The sequence below is a fragment of the Barbatula barbatula genome (assembly GCF_947034865.1).
Source record: "Barbatula barbatula genome assembly, chromosome: 17".
Taxonomy (NCBI): domain Eukaryota; kingdom Metazoa; phylum Chordata; class Actinopteri; order Cypriniformes; family Nemacheilidae; genus Barbatula; species Barbatula barbatula.
Genome location: NC_136780.1, coordinates 17,086,581 through 17,108,105, shown reverse-complemented (window position 1 = coordinate 17,108,105; position 21,525 = coordinate 17,086,581). Strand labels below are relative to the sequence as shown.

At 39.6% G+C, this 21,525-nt stretch overlaps 1 protein-coding gene across 1 annotated transcript; it reads right to left on the bottom strand.

The window, feature by feature from the left end:
- Positions 1-456: 456 nt before the first annotated feature.
- slc6a1a (solute carrier family 6 member 1a) lies at positions 457-20,708 on the bottom strand. Its single transcript, XM_079477685.1, has 15 exons — positions 20,208-20,708; positions 19,313-19,632; positions 19,080-19,211; positions 18,722-18,822; positions 18,530-18,639; positions 18,280-18,412; positions 18,046-18,180; positions 17,858-17,961; positions 17,532-17,656; positions 17,228-17,340; positions 15,443-15,574; positions 15,236-15,338; positions 12,904-13,004; positions 4,140-4,307; positions 457-2,886 (listed from the first exon to the last, which is right to left on the bottom strand). The coding sequence occupies exons 2-15, from the start codon at positions 19,545-19,547 to the stop codon at positions 2,494-2,496; spliced, it is 2,085 nt and encodes a 694-aa protein (XP_079333811.1). The 5' UTR covers positions 19,548-19,632; positions 20,208-20,708; the 3' UTR covers positions 457-2,493.
- Between the last annotated feature and the right edge of the window lie 817 nt (positions 20,709-21,525).

Here is a 21,525-nt window from a genome sequence, read left to right as displayed (position 1 = left end):
GTTGGTGTGTCAATATTCGTGTGATAGTTAGACGGGAAGAATTAACAGATTTTCTGCCTGAAGCTGGGGCCACACCAAAAGGTTTTTGAAAATCTTGTAATAGTTTTAAACTGTGAGCGACCACAAACTTGAGAAGAAACAATCCTAGATGTAATCATTTTGATCCTATAATGTGTGGTGCGCCGTGATGTGACGAAGACAGCACACACAAACAGATTTTCAAATAGAGTCCTGACTGTGAACCCAGGAAATCTCGCAAATTCTCTCAAGATTTTCAAAGTTTCTTATTATTTCACTGTAGGCTATGTTTATTATATATGCGTTTTTATCTTATTTAAAAGTAATGGATAATGTCACATAGCGGATTAAAATGCATAATTTGCACATACATAAAGAACAAACACAAATTATAAAAAAAACAATCACAAATGTCATTAATCATTTGAATTTTTTTTTAATTCACTGACTCTCACTCATTTTTTTATTATACACATTCAACTTTTTAACAAAAACTCTACTTTAATTTCCATTTGAGTTTAATAATTGTTGAAACAATGCATTCGTTGAAATGTTAACAGTACTTAACAGTACTTAACAGTATTTACTGATTGTCTAGTTACTGTTTGTATTCTATACATGTTTCTGATTCCCTTGATGTACCTCTATATACATTTTTGTATTCGTAACTGAATATAGATAATACAGCAGAAACCGTGGTCATATTGCTATACAATGCCCATTCAGTATCATTCCTTCAACAATTCAGTACTGCTTAGTGGCTCCTTTACTGCATTCTTTAATGTCTTTATTTGTACCAGACATTTAAAGGTGTAATCTTTGAAACATAATGACCATTGAAGAACAAACAAACAAACAAACAAACAATCCTCTATGCCAAACACTGGAATTTAACACACACATTATAGACTACAAATATTCCTATGTTTATTATACATTGTACATAACAATCGTGCTTTTTCATATGACACCATTTAAATACATGTCCTATGTATCATTTGTTTTAGGCAGTGTTACAGTTAAAAATATACAAAACAATATAATTTCTTACGAGACATAAATTCTATTTGTTTTATAATCCTTTTTATAATCATTACTTATTTCCCATAACTTCCATAAGATATGTGCTTCAGAGATCAAAATATTATTGCAGAAAACAGCAATTTCAACATTAAGACAATGGAATACAGACATTCACGGTTACATGTTTCACACAATACAGTTTTACAACAAAGTTCCAGATAAAACTGCAGGAAAGAAACTTTGTACAAAATTCACAGGACGAAGCCATTTCACATTGATGTAGGTACTGTCTCCTCGTAGTAAACATTTTTAAGACGACCCAATGCTTTTGACATGTAGCTGCCTTTGATGCAAACTGTCACCACATCATTGCTCTATCATTGGAGCAGTCTTGTGCTTTTGGATGGCAAAAAGGGCCAATATTTCTTTTGTATATGCTACTAACTCAGGAGAATATGTAGTTTACTTCCCCAGAAAACCTGGCACAATCTAGTAGTGTAAACGATTGTTGGGACTCGTTAGAGCTTTTTATTGAACTGATGGTCATGCAAATTCCCACTTCAATTTTAGTTGACTTCAAACAGGCTTGAAGTCTCAATATGCACTTAGGGTCAGAGACATATCTTAGATTGGATTCTTTTGAGATATTCCTGAGGGGACGTGTAAACAGGACAACAGTGTGTAGATGACAGTAAAAATGTTCACCCTGTGTTGTTTGTGTTTCTGTACCCTGTGCTTTTCAAACTACATACTTCCTGGCATAGATTCGTTTTTGCTTTAGTCTATGATTTTGGTCCTTGGTCACAACACGAAAGTAGTAAAAGCATTCTGAAAAATAATTCTGAAAATGTTTCAGTCACATACAATAGTTTCTCTTTTTTTTCCTCTCAGAAAAATGTAATACTAACAGTCTCTCTCAACAAAAATATTAAACAACACAATAACGGGTCATCCGAGGGTTCTGCAGATGAAAAATTAGTTGTGCTTCTGGCACAGGGCTCGATTCATACACCATTTGGTTTTCCCGATTGACCCAGAATGTAACACCGACTTTCTCTTTGATGCTTTTGAATTCCCTCTGTGCTTTAGTCCCCAGTGCAACATAGAAACAGTGTATACCTCACAGATATCGTTTATGCATTGCAAAGCAGTGCACTGTCCGTAAATCTAACTCACAGTATAACCTTAGTAGAGACATATACACGTGATACATAGTATATAAGTCATTTTTAACACTGACGCTTTGTATTTTGCATTTGTAAAACTTACAGGTTGTATGTTTTACAAATGCAAGTTCGTATAAATAGTTTTTTTTTTCTTCACTTTTTGTGTTTAGCTTGATTATGTATGACTGTACCCTGGAGGTAGATGATTCTATAACTGTATAAACATGGAAGTCCTCTGTGTTGTTAATCTTTGATTGCTCTCGGCTGGGGTGCCCCTCTACTGGTTTTAGACATTGGCATCATTGCCAGGTATAGATGAAGAAGAATTCTCAGCCGGCACCTGCAGCTGAGGTTGTGGTTGTGCTTGTTGTGGTGGTTCCTGGGGTGATTGCGGTTGCTGGGGAGATTTCAGCTGCAGTTGTGTCTTGTCCGGTTGCTGGGGTGATTGCGGTTGCTGCGGTGATTGAGGTTGCTGCGGTGATTGCGGTTGCTGGGGCGATTGTGGTTGTTGGGGTGATTGTGGTTGCTGGGGCGATTGTGACTGCTCTGGTGATTGCTGCGGTGATTGCGGCGACTGCGGTTGCTGCGGTGACTGCTCTGGTTGCTGTGGCTGCTGTTGCTCTGGTCCATTCTCCTGCGTTCGCGTCACTGCTGCAGGATGCAGCATGATCCTGATTCGCTGAAATAAAGTATTGGGTCCGGAACCAATGAGCAGATATTCTTGTCTATCATGTGTCCTAACAACCTACATTGACCACATTTACATGCACATTTCTTGAGGTCGATATACTAAAAAGATGCACATTATTTTCTTGGCATTCGTTGTAAATATTAGAGATATTAACAGGACTCTTGTAATTAATTGTTCGGCATTATTGCGTTATAATTTTTCAATGTATTCAACTAATTTAATTTAAGCTATATATTTATAACATCAACATAAACATCATTAATTATACAGGGTGGGACATGTGTTTTTGTGTTTACTTTAATATTAACATTTGAACAAATTCTGATTAATATTAGACTTTTTTTAAAACAATACAAAAAGATGCATTAGAACCCATTATCATTTTACATTTTGTCCACACTGGATGTGGCGCTTCTCATCTCTTTATGTGTGGTGTAAATGTGAGAAAGAACGGTAAAATCCAGGCTAACAGTCACATGATCATTAAAATGAAGTTATTTTGTTGTGTCAAATAGGTCTACAAATCAGTCTGAAGTGGCGAAATCAAGCTGGTTTTTAGCGAGCACTTGGGCTGATTAACAGAGGATATTATAACTAATGATGAAAAATGTGACTAGTAATAGTAGTTGCTCAAAAGCAGTTAACACATGGTTAAGAAATCGATTGATATATTTAAACGTTGTATACGTTGGTTATGTTTATGGGACTTATTCTACTTGGTTTTAATAGTTTGTTTAATATAAACATAAAAAACACTATTGGTGGTTTGTGTAAACATCAGATGAAACTCTGCCTCCTTTCAGCACACCACTGAATCCTTCTCCTGTATACTATATGTGTCGTCATTTAATTGTGAAACTAGGTCATGAGATGTTTCTTTAAAATGCTATTATCAAAAGCCCCCCTTTCGCTGTTTTCGATTTGTTTGGTCATGCACAGATAAAGAAGGTGATGAAAAGTAAGAATAAACTGTTAACATGACCCACAATTTTTACTGATACAGGCAAGACCCAAATCTTTTGATCCAGAAAATAAATTAGACAATTTGTTTGTGTTGTTTACATGCCACAGCAACAAACCAAATAGTAACATATTATAATAAATAAATATATTGATGTGCACGTAAAAGTAGTTTTTAAATGATCTGCTATTCTGTTTTTAGTAAATGAAAGCTAAAACTACAGTGTGCTACAGAAGACAAACTGTTGTAAAATAGCAATTATTTTATTTGATGAAGTTACCTCCTTATATGTGCCCTTCAGATTGAGGAACATGTAGCCCATATAGCCAGGAATGAGAACCATAGAGGATAGAGCCATGAGCCATCCCACTCCCTGCCCCCATTTAGGGAACACATAGTTGTTCATGGTAAGAGGGACCATTTGCACAGCACTGAAGAGGAACACACCCTGCAGGAATAAACTCTGTTTAACGACACTGTATCTTTCACACAATGAAACCATCTGGTCCCATCTCCTAATTGTAGACCGGACCATAGCGACCGTCCCAAATAACGTTCCAGTAACGTAACATTGTGATTTCCATATTTGTTGTGACGATGTATCATTGGTTGTTGTTGGAACGTGATGATTACATCATATGACTTACCTGGACCAGACCATATTCGTCGCAAAGACATACCAAATAATGACGTGATGAATACTTCCGGGCACATTATACCTAACATCGCTTTTCTAATTTAATTTTAACACACATTGTCCCTCACAATAAAGTTTCCCATGAGATTAATTCTCAACTTTATTTGAAGATGTGGCCACTGTTTGAACCGTGGCACATTCAAGTCGTTCAGGATTCATTTTGCTAATCGAGAAGGCGTGTTTAAGCGACCGTAAAGTGCTTTTATACTGCCCACTTACTCTGGTAACCTAGGAGAAGCGAATAGTCATCCCAAGTCAGCAGTAGTGCGTAAGTCTGCGATTTACAAGACCGACGAGAGTAAAGACCTGTGACTCTACCTGTACGACTCCACCGAGCATAGACACCGGCAATGCACATTTGTATATTTAACATACCTTTTTATTTATTTTATTGTATACTACTATCATGTTTCAAGTTTATTCCTGTACTCCATCACAGACAGTGCTCTCGCCCAAGACGCAAGTAACTCTGACGTCTGTCCCATTCATGCCTCCACTTCGACTCCTCTGACTCTCTCTGTGGGTCTCTGGAACTGCCAGTCAGCATTGAGCAATACGACTTCATCCCTGCTTTTGCTAGCCAGTCTGACATTCACATTCTAGGTCTTACTGAGACATGGCTTTGTCCTGAGGACTCAGCCACACCTGCTGCTCTCTCTACCAACTACTCATTCTCTCACTCCCCCCACCAAACTGGAAGAGGAGGCACAGGTTTGCTTATCAACAATAATTGGAAATATTCCACACTTTCTTCCTTATGCAACAACTACTCATTTGAATACCATGCTGTCAATATTACTTCTCCTACTCCGCTCAGTATTGTCGTAGTTTACCGCCCCCCAGGTCCTCTGCACAACTTCATTGAAGAATTAGATGTTCTGCTCATCATTTCTGGAGGAATGTGGCCCTCTCGTAGTCCTTGGGGACTTCCATATCCACCTGGACAAACCCTACGCTTCTGACTTCCACACTCTCACTGCCTCGTTTGACCTCACACGCCTCGCCACAGCCGGTACTCACAGATCAGGAAACCAGCTTGATCTCATTTACACCCGTAACTGCACCACGGACAACATTAAAGGCACACCTCTTCACATTTCTGACCACTTCTTCACTTTTAACATGCTCCTCCCTACATGCACTACGCAAACACCACCACCAGTTTATTTTAGACGGAACCTTTGCTCTCTCTCCCCTAGTACCCTCTCTGCTAAAGTGTCATCCTCTCTACCCTCCAACTTTGCATCTCTAGATGGTGACACTTCCACCGACACCTTATGCTCTACACTTACATCCTGTCTAGATAATCTCTGTCCTTTGTCCTCCAGACCAGATCGTGCCACCCCCTCCTGCACTTGGCTGTCTGACATCCTCTGTGAACAAAGGAGTACACTCAGGGCTGCTGAAAGGAAATGGCACAAGACCAAGAGTCTTGCTGATCTAGGGGACTACCAATCACTACTCTCCTTTTTCTCTGCTAGTGTTACCATGGCGAAAACATATTTTTATAACACCAAGGTGAGCAATGCACCTAACACTCGGCAGCTTTTTAAGACCTTTAACTCTTCTTTGCCCCCTCCTCCACCGCTTACTACCTATTTGACTGCTGAGGACTTTGCTGTATTTTTCACTGAGAAAACATCAGCCATCTGCAAACAATTCTCAGCACCGCAGACCTCGGTACACACTACCCTTACGTCTAACACTGAACTCTCTTCTTTTACCCCACTGTCTGACACTGAAGTCACCTGACTTCTCTCTTGCCACCCCACCACCTGTCCGCTTGACCCAATTCCCTCACATCTCCTTCAGGCCACATCCACCACACTCACACCTGCACCCACACACATCATCAACACCTCCCTGCTCACCCGCAGCCCCTACTCTAGAAACCCACATTGGACCCTACTATTACCGACAGTTACAGACATGTCTCTCTCCTCCCTTTTATTGCTAAAACTCTTGTAAGGGCAGTTTTAACCAAGTTTCCTCATACCTATCCCAGTGCAATCTACTGGATGACAAGCAGTCTGGCTTCAAAACAAACCACTCCACTGAGACTGCACTGCTATCGGTCACAGAAGCACTGTGGCTAGCCAAGGCGGAATCCAAATCCTCGGCCATGATTCTGCTAGACCTATCTGCAGCGTTTGACACTGTCAATCACCAGATACTGCTAGCAACCCTGTCATCCTTAGGAATCTCAGGCTCCCTTCTCCGCTGGTTCCAATCCTACCTCTCCGGGAGATCATTCAAGGTGTCATGGAGGGGCTCGCTGTCCACTGCTCACCATATGATCACTGGGGTCCCTCAGGGATCGGTGCTTGGACCGCTGCTTTTTTCCATCTACATGACATCCTTAGGACCCATCATACGGGCACTGCCTCTCGTATCACTGTTATGCTTATGACACCCAGATCTACATCTCGTTTCACCCAGACGATAACATTGTAGCAGCTCGCATAACAGCCTGCATAGATGACATCTCAGCTTGGATGAAAGAGCACACCCCATGGTCCAATGCGGTTGCACCATCCAGCTTGGCAATTCCACTATCACTCCCTCCGAATCAGCCAGGAACCTCTGAAGGACAGCTGTTCATCAAATATGACTCAATGAGCACATTGCAAAGACAATGCGATCATGCCGACATGCCTCATTCAACATTAGAAAGGTAAGACCCTACCTCACTGAGCATGCTGCACAACTCCTTGCCAGGCCCTGGTAATCTCAAGGTTGGACTACTGCTATGCTCTCCTTGCTGGTCTTCCTGCAAAGGCTATCAAACTACTTCAGCTGGTTCAAAACGCACCAGCACGCCTCATCTTCCAACAGCCCAAAAAGGCTCATTTGACACCCCTTTTCATCTCTCTCCACTGGCTACCGGTTGAAGCCCGGATCAGATTCAAGTCACTGATGTTTGCATACAGGACTATCACTGGATCTGCGCCAGCATACTTTACTACACTCCTTCACCCCATCAAGAACCTTGCGTTCAGCAAACGAGCGACGCCTTGTAATGCCTTCTCATAAGGTCACTAAATCCCTTTCCCGCTCATTCTCCTTCACAACTCCTTCCTGGTGGAACATTCTTCCCAAATTCTAGTCAACCACATCTCCACAACCTTCAAAAAACTACTTAAAACACACCTCTCCGGCGAATACTTGACAGACAAATGAAAAACAAACGTACACTAACCCTCTTCTCTAAACAGGTAGTGGTCTAGCTTTTGTTGAAACTTTTTTGTTCTTTGTATGACATATCGCTTTTTGCTCCCTGAACTCTTTGTAAGTCGCTTTGGATAAAAGCGTCTGCTAAAATGACTAAATGTAATGTAATTGTAAATGAATGATAATCTTAAATCTAATTATTAATTATTTTTATTTTGCCTTGTTGTGCAAGCACTGTCGAGCTTTTGCCAGAGGGGAACAGGAATCCCATGGTTAGGCCTCGTTTCCCTCTGAGGTTTTTTCTCCTCCAATGGAGTTTTGGGTCCCTCGTCACCGTTTACATACTGTTTGTCTGGCTGGGGGGGCTGCTAGAATTTTATAGTTCTTGTTTGGCCCCCTAGTGAGAGGTTCGTGTTTGCCTTTTTGAAAAGCCTTTTTGTTATCTTGTATTGTTCCCCCATTGTGGGTTTTTGTTTTCCTTTAATTATTATTTTGTGCTAACCCCTTCACTGCTCTCTGCGTCTGGGTTCGGTCTGCAAACAGTGTCAGAAACGCCCCATGCACAATAAAACATAACATATCCTGTATATGATATTTCAATTGTCATTATATTTTCCATTAAAGCCAGTACAATTCCCATTTAATACTTTACATTTTCTATTGTGCTTTGGTTAGGGTTCTATTGTTTTTTTAAGGATGTCTTTATTTTGGCAAGTTCCAGGGTAACACATTGCCCTTTGAGAGAAGGGAAGGTTAATTTCAGACCATTTTTAATGCTGATTGGAAGTTGGAAAATGCGTCCAAAAAGTGAACTCTCCAACGTATGGCATTAAATATCTTTGATTTCAAGATCCTAGCATTTCCATCAAAAAGTGAACTCTCCAACGTATGGCATTAAATATCTTTGATTTCATGACCCTAGCATTTCCATCTACTGTACATAATATATAAAAAATGTTTACCACAAATTCAACATGATTACCCACTTGATTCATATTATTTTTTTAGTAAAGAAACCCGTGAACAATATTTGAAGAGTTTGGTTTAAAAATTTTAACTTTTTGGAAAATCATGTTTTAATGTTTTTAGCTGTATTTATTAAAAAACATGATTTTGGAGCAAATAAAAAAATGGAGTTATCTCATTTTGGAACCAAAACTCTTCATTTAATTTGAATTATATTGTATTTGTAGCTACCTATTTTGGTTAGATTTTTAATAAATCATATACTGCACTTTTTTGAAACTGTAAAATACACTTGTTACTGTACACATTACAGTAATATTAGTTTAGTAATAGTAATAATAATACTTTCTGGCACAAATCTCATGTGTCAGCGTGATTTATGGTCACTTTACTATTACTTGCTAGTGCGATTTGGATTAACAGCTCCCTGACCAGGAAGTCGATACTGAAGACAGAACAGTGGATTAGAGAGCGATCTGCATGCGGTTTTCTATATTGTATTGTTTTGTTGTAGTGTTTGAAGTTAAATTACTTTCTTATTTTGTTAGTGCATATTAGCAGGGACACAAAATGTGAATGTATTTTTATTTGAATCCCATTCCCAATTCTGGAACTATATAGCTGTTAACACACAAATGTGTTTTTACTAACCAAATGAGTGATCAACAAAAACAAAACATGATAAATGTAGTTTACTCAAGAACGCTTAGCATACGAAAACAAATCAATAATTCTCTAAATGTGATGACACACAAATGACATATTATCATGGGCAAACATACAGTGGATTACGTCCCCTGTTCCCACCGCCTGTCCTGCCCCTCCCAAGAAGCCTCTTCCTCCCGTCCCGCCCACACCTAGAAGCCCTAGTTTTGCCCAACACCTTCCTCCGCCTCCCGTCTCATTCATGTTATTTTTGTTATTTCATCTCAACCCTTTTATCGCCAACACCATGCTCCCTAGTCTGCCTTTGGTGTTTGTCGTATTGTCTGTTAGTCTTGTCTCGTTAGTCTGCTCCCTTGGTGAACGCCAGGGGCGTTCATTAAGAGAGGGGTTCTGTCATGGTTCTGCCTCCTTTTTTCTTGATTTTCTAGTCTAGTGGCAGGATCATGACATAGCCACGTGTTATGTGTGGAGGAAGACATGTTATTGTTGGTTCTGACATAACATGCGCTCTCTCCGGTGTCGAGTGTTTGCCCCGCCTCCTCGTCTCATCGTTTAGTCCCTCATTAGTTGTTCATGCCGCTCACCTTCCCCTTGTTATCATCCTGTTAGTTTTCCCGCTCCGCTTAATGCCCCTCACCTGCCTTGTGTTCTGGTCCTGTCATTATCTCCCTATTTAAGTCCCTCTTGTACTCTGTCTTGTGTCGTTGCGTCACATAAGCTTCGCCTCTCGTTGGAGGTTCACCCTATCCTTGTGAGCTTCTATTTTCTGTGTCTAGTCCTGACTCTAGTGAGGATTATTCGTCAGTCATCTTCCCCTTGTGGTTGTTTTGTTACCCCGTTCCCAAGACGGTTATTCGCCCAAATTTTTGTTGGACGTTGTTTGCCTTTTGCCCCTCGTGGGTTGAATCATTTTCTGTTTTTCTGTTTTCCCCTTGTTATTAACAAACACAGTTTTTGCATACCTGACTGTCTGCGATTGGGTTCTCCTCACACACCGTGACAAAAGGGGTATAAAATACTGTACATTCACCATGAGATTAAAAAGATAGATACCTTACTTGACTTATAGGGGCACATACTGTTTGCAAGAGCGACATCATCGTCATCCTCCTCAGCTGGACACGAAAGTCACCCCAATGTAACCGAGATATTGAAAGCGCGAAAAGTTTTAATCTCTGTACAGTATGCAACTAAACAAGAAATACATTTTAAGTACACTCATTAAAAACAATATTCTAAAATACAATATATAGAAAACTGCAAGCAGATCGCGCTATAATCCACTGTACTGTCTTCACTATCGACTTTCTTGTCAAGGAGCTGTCAATCAAAAACTCACTAGCCAATCAGCGTAAAGTGGCCATAAGTCCTGCCCACATTTGACATTTGTGCCAGAAAGGTGAACGAAAACTTTAGAAGTGTAAATGAAAACTCTGAATGCACAAATGAAAAATCTAGCAGCGATTTCAAAAACAATTTTTGTGTTTTTCTTCTTTCTCATTGTTTATTTTTGTTCGTTTTTTAAAAGTTTGCGTTAATTTTTATTGGCACAAAAATAATCCCATATATTTTTCATCTATAATGTTTTTGTCTGTTGAGTTCTCCCGCTCACCTCCCACCTCGCCCCTCCTCACACTTTTGAATGAGATTAGAGATGTTTTCAGCTTTCTGCAGCGCTGCAGACAGATCAGTATATGACATCATGATTGTACCACGAGAGCAATTCAAAAGAATATGGAGCAGTTTGGTTTTGAAGTGCTCTCGCAGCATAATTGTGAAACCGCCCTAAGATTCCTGATAAGTATAACTGATGGCATGGTGAAATGACTGGGGTGTCGTGAATATGAGCGGTAAAAAACAGTCGGAGTCATTATTTTACTCCGCCACTGAGATCTGCCCCCTGCTAAATGCCTAAATTCACCACTGCCCAGCAGATGTCCGTGCACACCACAACCTTTTTGGGGCTCTGGCAAAAATCCCCAAAAACTGAACTTTTCCAAAATGTCACACGGTCACAAAGTAAAATCACGCGGACTAAATGAAGACTAACTGGAGACGTTTTCAAGATTTAAATGTGTTTGCTGGGATGCAGCTTATTTAATGTGCAGGAAAGCTGTGCGCAAAACGCTCGACCAAGCACAAACATTTGCTTTCATGGCCTGACGGGCAGTAGTGGTTTTAGGCACGGGCGAACCGGGCAGTCGCCCGCGAATGAGATGATTGAGAGTAGAAAAATCTGAACTTTGGCGAAAATTCGCGCTGCCAATCAGGAGCTTTCTCTAGTTGGGCGGTGATTATTTACATTTACATTTAGTCATTTAGCAGACGCGCTTTTATCCAAAGCGACTTACAAAGAGTTCGAGGAGCAATAAGCGATAGCCTATGTCATACAAAGAGCAAAAGTGCTTATATAAAGTTAGTTTCAACAAAAGCCAGACCACTACCTGTTGAGAGAAGAGTGTTAGTGTACGTTTAAAAAAATGTGTCTGTCAGGTATTCGCCGAAGATGTGCGTTATTTGGAAGAAATTATTATGACTTAGTGAGCGGCAAAAGCCCCTCCCATGACGCGAATTCAATTAGTGGGCTAAAGTCAGTCACACACCACCTCGACTTTCTTCCAAATAACGTATATTTTACCCATAATGCAATGAATACAGGCCTATAGTTCCTGCACATTTTTGTTTTTCTGAATTGTGTGAAATGGCTAATAAAAAATAATTAATACAAAACGATTATGGCCATGACTCGTTTCCTGAGTGACAGTGTTGGGGGGTAGGGGGGGGGATCTGTTGGTTGTCTAGTGCCAAATAAACAGAAAGGGACAGGAAAAGGTCAAAGCCATCAGGTGCACAAAAAAAACGGATTTGTGCAATTGAGAAATATAATTTTCTCTTTCACCTATGTTGTTATAAAATATGACGGTTTGTCATCATTTTCTGTCTGTGTTTTATTTGTATTTATAATCTTTCGGGGAGGGGGGGCGCTCAAAGGTGGTCTCGCCCGGGGTGCAATTCAATGTAGAACCGCCACTCCTGACGGGCATAGTTTCACCTATAATGATGAATAAATAATAAATAAATTTGAGTAAAAAAAAAACATATATACATAATATAATATTTCTTAAAGTAATGTTGTGTCACTTATTTTAATGTCATTACAAACATGCTTATAAGGTCTTAAATCATAAATAAATAAATGTGTACATAAACTTTATGAATTCGCTATGTTAGGCGATTAGAAGGTAATTTCAGTGTTTGGGTGTTTAGTCCTTAAACGTTTTTTATATTATTTTAACACTGGAAATTAACACGTTGTAGGTATTTGATGTGATGTGCATTTCTTTAAATATTATAGACTCAGCACTCAACATACCCGGTTTAAAAGTCACCGCTTGCCACTGATTTGTGTCACTAAACCGGTGTTGTCATCCTGGTGCGCGTCACATCATCAAAACAAAAAATTTTCACACTGTCCAAACTGCAGTCGAGGTTTGTACATACAATATATTACAGTTAAACACAAACAATGAAAGTGGTTACTCACGCCAACAACTAGAGGGGTGAAATAAACCCAGCACAGTTTCCACCACAGGCATGGCTTGTATCCAATCATCTCTTGGATGTTATCATAAAACTTATTCACACCTGAAATAGAAAGAAATCACATTCTTGTGATACGCTCTGATAGGACTGTCTATTCACTCTTTAGTGTTGCAATAAATGTATACACAGTTCATCAATCCATGTTGACCAGCAGTAAGAATGTGATGAGGAATAAAATGGTTAAGGAACTAACAAGCCAAATCACAGACAACCTGGCCAGTACAAGAAATTAGAAATCCTACAGCTGGACAATAACAACAAGACACTAATGTTACGCTGGTGTAAAAAAGCCTGACAGTGTCCTGTTGCACTTGTGTGAAATCATGTTTGACCGTTGCAGGTTTGTTTAAGCTTTTGGTCGGTGTGTTTCATAGAATGAAACCTGTGATCTTTGCATTGCTACACCAACTGCACTTCAGAAAAAGTAAACGCTCCACCAATTTTCTTTTGCCTGTGAAGCACATTAGTTCATTTTGTTTCCGTAAAAATCTAGATTGTGCACGTTTTTTGCATTTCATGAATACAGTTTTCCGCAGTACCAATTTGTACCAAATACACAGTTGTCCATCTAAATGAGTATTGCCTCACATTAATTTTTACTCTTACTTAATTTATGTGATGTAGCGATTTAAATCTAATCATCTGGTATTGTCTACTGGTATTTTCGCATTGTATACTGTAAATTATAGGCATTTCAACACAAACAATTTAGGTTAATGCAACCCAGAGTACTTTACTGTACCACTGGCTGGAATAGAGGACACAAACGGTGTCACCACTGGGACCAGAAATAGACACATCATCACAAAATAAAGAGATACTATGGTACCTGATATCTATCATTCTAAATAACTAAATGTCTTATGGTATATACCGTATATTATATACCTTTTGAGTAGGCTGATACTTTGCCCTTACATAACTCATTGACACTAGGCATGTAAAAATATGGCTGATATAGTATTTACACTGTGATCATAGACACACATACCTTTCACAGATCATTATAATATACATTAAAATATATAATATTATGTATTACATATACAATTTAAGAATCCAACATTTACAAAAACATTATACATTAAATGTAAGCTGCATGCATGATCATAAATTCTTGAGTAAAGCACTGTCTTGCCAAATTTGCCCACAACAAAGATCCTATGCGATGGACAGAATCAGTCAGACAAGCAACAACTGATCAGTCAAGAAGCTGGTAAGGCAGTGGTGATGTAATAGCAGAGCCTGAGACGGAACTATGAGGCAAATCGCAGCCAAAATAGCTCTATAGAGGTTGATGTAACGCAATCTGAACTCCAACATTTTGGCAGGCATTAAGCGGAGCGCTGGAGCGGCTATAGCATTGGTTTTTGACAGTGGTCAAACAATAATTGTAAACCAGGTAGAATAGACTTTAAAAATCTTACTATTTTAACATGGGGGACAGCTGATGTGTGCCAGGAAGCCAGAACAGGCGGGGGAAAGCAAAGTGCAAATCATTTTATCATATTCCTAAGGATCCTGAATCCCTGATAGACGATTAAATGGTTAACTGCACTGACAACATGCTAACCAACACGTGTCACCGCTTTCTCTTCCCCTTTGATCTGTCTTTAAATCCTAAACATGAGAGCAGCACTCGCCTAGTCCAGCCGTGCAATCGCAGTGGGCTTTTAACACAACCCCATTGCGTCCGACAACAACCCATTGATTCAATGGAAGTTCATTTAGTTTTTTGGGGAATGTTTAAACGGCAAGATCAGTGATATAGCTATGCTGGCTACCTACATTTCCTGCAGGCCAGGAAATGAATCTGTTTCTTTATTGACACACGTTAAAAGCACCCAGGGGTCATTATAGGGATCTGTTATGTTTAATCTATTAAGTTTAGCTATGCACACGTGTATGTCTTTTGAATTAAAGTGCGCAGTGAACTCTGTTGCCTTGAAACTCTTGCTGGCGCCATTCATATTCACTCCCGGCTGTCCTTGCCTGTCAGGATGGCGGTGTAAACAGAATTGGTCAGGTGACTGCCAGATACTGTGTGTTAGGGACTATATAAAGAAAACAATCTGGACTCACATACCAGTCCTAAATCCTGTTTGTGACATCAAAACGTCATATCTCATTTCTAAAATCCTATATAGCCTGATGACTGACAACAAAAAACATTTTGCATGATGGAAACGACCGCAGCATGATATAGCGTGACATCCCTTGAAAACGTGGAACAGTTCGAACCGTGTGACAGAGGCAGTGTTTGTAAGACTTACCGTAGCACCAAGAGATTGAGATACACTCAAAGAAGACCAAGAAGAGCAGACACATTCCACTGGCTGAGTAATAATCAAAGAGCTTGAACACATAGAGACCGCCCTACCACAAGAGATACACAATCAAATGGATGTTACAGTCTTTGCTAAAATATCAACTCCATACACTCATTTTTTCAGAATGTTTGAGTAAAACCTACACTGTACCTGTGTGATATTTGACAGGCCAATGGCGTAGGACACAACGCAGACACATGCGATGAAGATCTCCCTCCTCTTTCTGAGCACGTGTGGGAACTCGTCCACCAGAGCAGTAATGAAGCCCTCCACCGTGCAGAACTGCAAACCAATGAATGAGATGATGATACACTTGGTTTTGATTACTTTGGATCCAGCCTTTTTTCTATTATTCTCTTTTTAAATAGTAATTTCAATAAAACTGGCATATACAGCACACAGAAAATGCTGGGTGGTTTCAAGCCATTGTTTAGTAAAATATAGTCAAAACAAACCGTTGGGTTATAAATTAACCAATGCAGGGTTGTTGTTATTCAACCATGGGTTGGGCACAGCGCATTGTCCATAAACCCCTGACAAACTTGAGTAGCTGTAATCCAAGCTATTAGATGGATAATAAAAATTGCAATTTAACAGTTAACAGTAAACTCTTATTGGTTGCCAAACAATGTACAAACGAAATTAATGAAACTAAACTAAATTAATGTATGTTATAATAGTAGCCAAAATGATGTTGAGTCCGAGTTCATATTTGTACAATATTTGCTTTTATTGCCCTCTCATCTTATTAAACCATCGAAATGGCCAAAACAATAAATCTTTAAAGGAGTAGTTCAATTTCTGTGATTTTTATTCCTACTATGGAAAGTCAACAGGGGAAATTTTTGAAGTGAACTATTCCTTTAAGGTATTTATGGGAAAATATATTTAGCAAAAGGGCAAACTACAGCATAACTGATTTTAGGTTTATTCAAAATACAAAAGGCATAGAAAAACATTGACTACAATTACTGATTACTGTTTCATTTTTATCCTCCAATGTAGTAAAATGTTGTACCATATGTCATGTTATCTTTAAATTCTTTTAGCTTAGTTGTGCAAGCACTGTCGAACTTGTAGAGATGCTGCAGTTTTGCCAGAGGGGAACTAGTTGCCCTGGTTGAGTTTATTTTTTAGAGGTTTCGAATGTATATATGTAACTTTAATATGTAACATTCTGCTTAATTTATTTATTATTACATATAGGAATTATAGTCTTTATAATATCTGACCTGTGTTTCTGTCTTTTATCTTAAATGTGTGCTTCTCTGAGAAAACCATGCTGTGTCGGTGTGTGAGCGTTTGTGTGGGTGTGTGTATATAGTGCTCTGTGCGTGTGGTGTTTTATGAATGTGGAAGTGTATGAACCTGTGTGCCTGTATGTATTGTGTGTTTTCATTTTTTTACTTGTATAACTTTAATTGTTTGCTTATAGTCAATATGTTTCTTGTACAGATGCTTTGTAATAATGAAAATTGTAAAAGAACTATATAAATAAACTTGACACTTCATAACTATAAAACACAAAAGCAAAATGTTTAATACATCTCGAAAAATATATTTGAATTTATGAAAACATCAACATCTAGACATCACTTCTGGCCACTGCTGTATTTTCAACAGGTTTGAAAGTGCCTAATCAAATGCGACTTTAGAGCTGGAGCAAAATATTAAACAATTAAACAATATTGGTTAAAACAAACAAACAAAACAATGTTGTTGATGCAAAAGGGTTGAATCAGTTTGGTCCTATAGAACATTTACTAGAAGCTAAACTTCGACTCATGAAAGACCATCATTTTGACCAAAAAAAACCTTTAAAAGGCAGAAGCCAGCATCAAAAGACCACAACTGGACGGAAGGGTAACTAAACTGACAACAGATTTGTAGAGCTCATCTGTTTCTAGGTCAGAGCTTGAATATGTTATTTCTTACCTGACTGTCGATTCCCAACATGAGCAGCATGGAGAAGAAGAGAATAGCCCACAGCGGTGAGACGGGTAACTGCGTCACAGCTTCTGGATAGGCCAAGAATGCCAAACCAGGACCTATGAGAAACACAGAACATCATTAAATAATGACCTCCTCGTTCCAGTTGTTCGAAATTCATTCATGAAAATAAACATTCGTATTAACATGATGTTGTATAACATCACTATCATAAGTGAAGTTAAACAATGGGATGTTCAATGTCTACAGATAATTGCAATGTTATGATTATGTAATGTGAATTAATTACCTGATGCAGCTACGTCAGCTATTGGTCTCTTTGTCACGTGTGCCATGAAGCCCACAATGGAGAAAATCACAAATCCAGCAAACATGCTAGTGAAGGAATTGATGCAGCACACAATGATGGAGTCCCTGCAGGTCCAGAAAACAACACTTTTGTTATCAACTGACCTCAATCTTCTCTTAAGAGAAACCTTGGATTACGTAAGTGATCTATAGCTAAATACAAAAGCAATTCTAATTGGAGCTCTATGCATGCCATTTTGTTTGAATTCTTTGAGATTGGCCACATAATCACATACAGACGGTTAAAATACGATGAGCTCTTCATACCTGTACACATTGTTATGGAAAGGGTTGTAGCTGCCAAGAGCAATAAGGGAGCCCAGACCCAAACCGTATGAGAAGAAAATCTGTGTTGCAGCATCCAGCCAAACCTGCGATTTGATGGGAAATCAAGCTATTTAGTGGCTGGCCGGGTTCAACTGAGCGTGTGTTCATGACTAACTCTGTAAAATCACCTCAGACTCCTTCAGCTTCTCAAAATCTGGAGTGATATAGAACAAGATTCCTTCGCGAGCCCCAGGCAGAGTCACCCCACGGATGAACAGAATGAACAGCATGATGTAGGGGTAGGTGGCAGAGAAGTACACAACCTGCAAACATATTGATGTCTTTGTAAAAAACCTCCCCACTATATGAACATAGTCCAGCCAGAAGCCTTCAAAAAAGGCCAGCAGACAAAAACCTCTCACCTTTCCAGTCCAGCTCACTCCTTTCCAAATACAGAAGTAGACAAGGACCCAGGCAATGGCCAGCGTTATAGCGAGTGGCACGCGAATCTCACCTGGTTTTTCTAAGCCATCGGTCATTTGATGCATATTGCGTCTATATGAGCAGATTATGCAACACAATCACTCAACACAAGAAGACGTAAAGTATGTATTCACATGCACAAGAAAGGTCAAGAAAGGTCATGCGCAAGCAATGTTTCCAAAATCTTACTCCCAAAACTCCTTGACTGCACTGGTGAGATTGGCAGTGTCTACTATGCTGTAGTTGGAATAACATCTGTCTGTGTTCCAGGGATTGTTACAAGATTTCCACGGAAGCTCCTAGAATGAGTAGAACAAATGCTTTACATTCTCCTTTTCTCTTTAAAGATTTGTAAAAACACAGAGGAGACGGAATGCTTACAGTAGTAAAGGAGTTGTATAGGTAGTACAGTGCCCAGGCAATGATGACAACATAGTAAATGTTCAGCCAGAATGACAAGACAGCAGCCGCAAGACCAACACCTGTAATTGTCATATACCCTGTGTTACGACTACTGAACCAAAGTGGAATCAGAGAAAATACTGTGGCATTTACGCGGCATTGCAGAAGTCTTTTATAAGTTGCACTGTGCAATATGTGGAAGCTCTAAGTCTTTACAAATAAAGAGACAAAAAACTCAAGTATATACCACAGGTCACCAAACACTGCACACTTATTGAAAGCCATAATAGCAGAATAAAGAGTTTAGGGCAGACGAAAAAAACATGTAGTCGTATACCTTTGAACATTGGAGCCAGTTTCCAGACTCCAAGGCCGCCAATGGATGTGTACTGCCCGAGAGCGCATTCAAGGAAAAACAGCGGAACTCCCGCAAAAACGAGCGTCAAAAAGTACGGGATTAAGAAAGCCCCTGAAATGACAGAAACTCGTGAAAGCTACCCAACAGTTTTGCTCTTCAAAAGCACACATTCACATGCAGCACAGCACATCACAGTCAGTTTTCACTCTTACCTCCGCCGTTTTTCCCGCACAGGTAAGGAAATCTCCACACGTTGCCCAGTCCGATGGCGTAGCCTACACATGACAGCAGGAAATCAAATTTGCCACCCCAAGTTTCCCTGTCCGGAATGTCTTTCTTATTCTTCTCCGATTTGTCGTCCTCGGCTTTGGGTTTGTCGTTCGTTGTGATCTCGTTTAGTTCCGTCACAACTTGTCCGTCGGCGCTTTTGGTGTTGTTTGTCGCCATGTCTCTGATTTCAGCACCAGTCCGCGCAGACAGCAGCAGAGCTCCACACAGACACCCGCTCGAACCCGAGACCGCTTCAGTTAACCTGAAAACACCCAAACAGACCGTGTATTTCTTCCGTAAGGGCAGACAGCTGTTGGTTTGAAGAGCACGTCGACACACAGACAAGACCCGTCGTCTTTAATTGAGACTGAGCTGTCTGTCATTACCGCCAATGTACACGTATAAATCCGTGCGAGCCTTTTAGTAACATGTCTTTCTGCCTTTGTTTCTGCCTATCATTTATATAAATGCTTTCATAATATGCTTCCGTAATGCACATTTTTTTTTTAAATAAAAGAGGACATTTTTGGCCACATCATATTAACAATGCAATGCTAACTTTTCGTTGCCATCAATTATTATTGCTATTTCTATATATGAATCAAGAAGTAATATACATTTTGCAAATCTCCAATAGCCAATGTATACGCAAATGGGTTTATTCGTTTCTATTCGATTATTTTGCATCAAACAAACGATGCTTTCTTTCGAAATGTTTCAAAAATATATAAGATAGAGATTGAGTGCATTAGTTGAGATGAGGGCGAGCTCTGCTGCCTTTTCCGATTTGTCTCCAAATCCTCGAACCAACATTTCCAAATTTTTCACTATACTTACAGTGAATTTGAATCCGCTGGCAAATGGAATTTCTCCGCGTGTAGTGAAGTGAGGTATCCGTAGATTCCTCTGCAAGTTGTAAACTTCCAGTACGAGCTATGGGTCCAAAGAGTGTTGTGTCCATGTAAAGCTGTCCACGGACGAGTGGTTCTGAATCCACCGAGCACAGACTGTCTGCGATTAGCTGCTCCTCAACATCTCCAGAGCGTCAATGTCATGTGAAAGTCAACACCCCCACCACACACTAACACACGCACGCACAGAAAAACTCCTTCGGGTCAGCCACGCTACGCACAGTAAATTCAACGCATCCCTCTGTGTCAAAACAAAAATGTACACTTTATTTTGTTATTCAAATCCAAGCATTTGAATCCTCAAAATGGTTACATGGAATTCACGTTTCATGGATTACTGCACGTCATTCAAACAAACACATCCACTGGATGGACTCACAGGTCGACCCCCTGCCCATGCACTTTAACCAAATATCATCACCTCAATGTGGCTGCAGGTGGGAGCACCGAATCCTCCTCCTGGTGCGGGCAGGCAAACATCATTCTTCCTCTTTAACTATATAGAATAATAAATCAAGTGACACTATATCTGCAGTGAGAAGTGTGATAGTATTAAAGAGCAGTCCTATATGTACACATACGGTGTAAACGTGGTGAATAATTGATTTTCAATCCAAACTTAAACACCCCCTTAACACATCTAGGCTTCACCATTTCACATGATGTAAAAAGTGTAAATGTAAGCAAAAAGTTTGGGTCAGAGAGGTTTAGACTTGATCTCCTCTCCCAAATCTTGGCTCAGTGTTGAGAACTCAATTGGCAGCAGATGGTAAACCAATGAGGGGTGAACTAACCTACTAATGATACTCAATGAAATTTAGCATTTACAGTCCATCTGGCTGCATCTCCCTTTGGTTATACAGACACTGAAAACATGACATTCTGGACGAAACCTGCACCTGCTGTGCACACATGAACTCCTCTGAGTGGCTGGTGACATCCAGACTCTTTCAGAGAGATTCTTATGACAAAGCCAAAAATAAATTCTGAAATATCATTTATTTCAAGCATTAAAGTCACATTTCGACTTTAATCACATTTTGTCTACTAATATGTTTGGGAGATCATGGATTCCTATATATGCCTTTTGAAATTGTGTTCCCTGGTGAAACATTATCTAGCACGATTCAGTCATATAGGGGATACTGCATTTTCGGCGACACATTACTTAAAGCCATTATATATAATGTATTTTAAAGCGTTATTAAAGGGTATAGCGCATTATAATTGTTCATATCGTGTGT

What these genes read in the sequence shown, in the direction of transcription:
- slc6a1a (XM_079477685.1), bottom strand. Translation starts at nt 19,547, where the DNA reads ATGGCGACAAACAACACCAAAAGCGCCGACGGACAAGTTGTGACGGAA. An exon ending in ACTGGCTCCAATGTTCAAAG is followed by an intron (nt 18,823 to 19,079) that starts GTATACGACTAC and finishes TGACAATTACAG; the next exon opens with GTGTTGGTCTTGCGGCTGCT. An exon ending in GCAGTCAAGGAGTTTTGGGA is followed by an intron (nt 18,413 to 18,529) that starts GTAAGATTTTGG and finishes CTGCTCATATAG; the next exon opens with ACGCAATATGCATCAAATGA.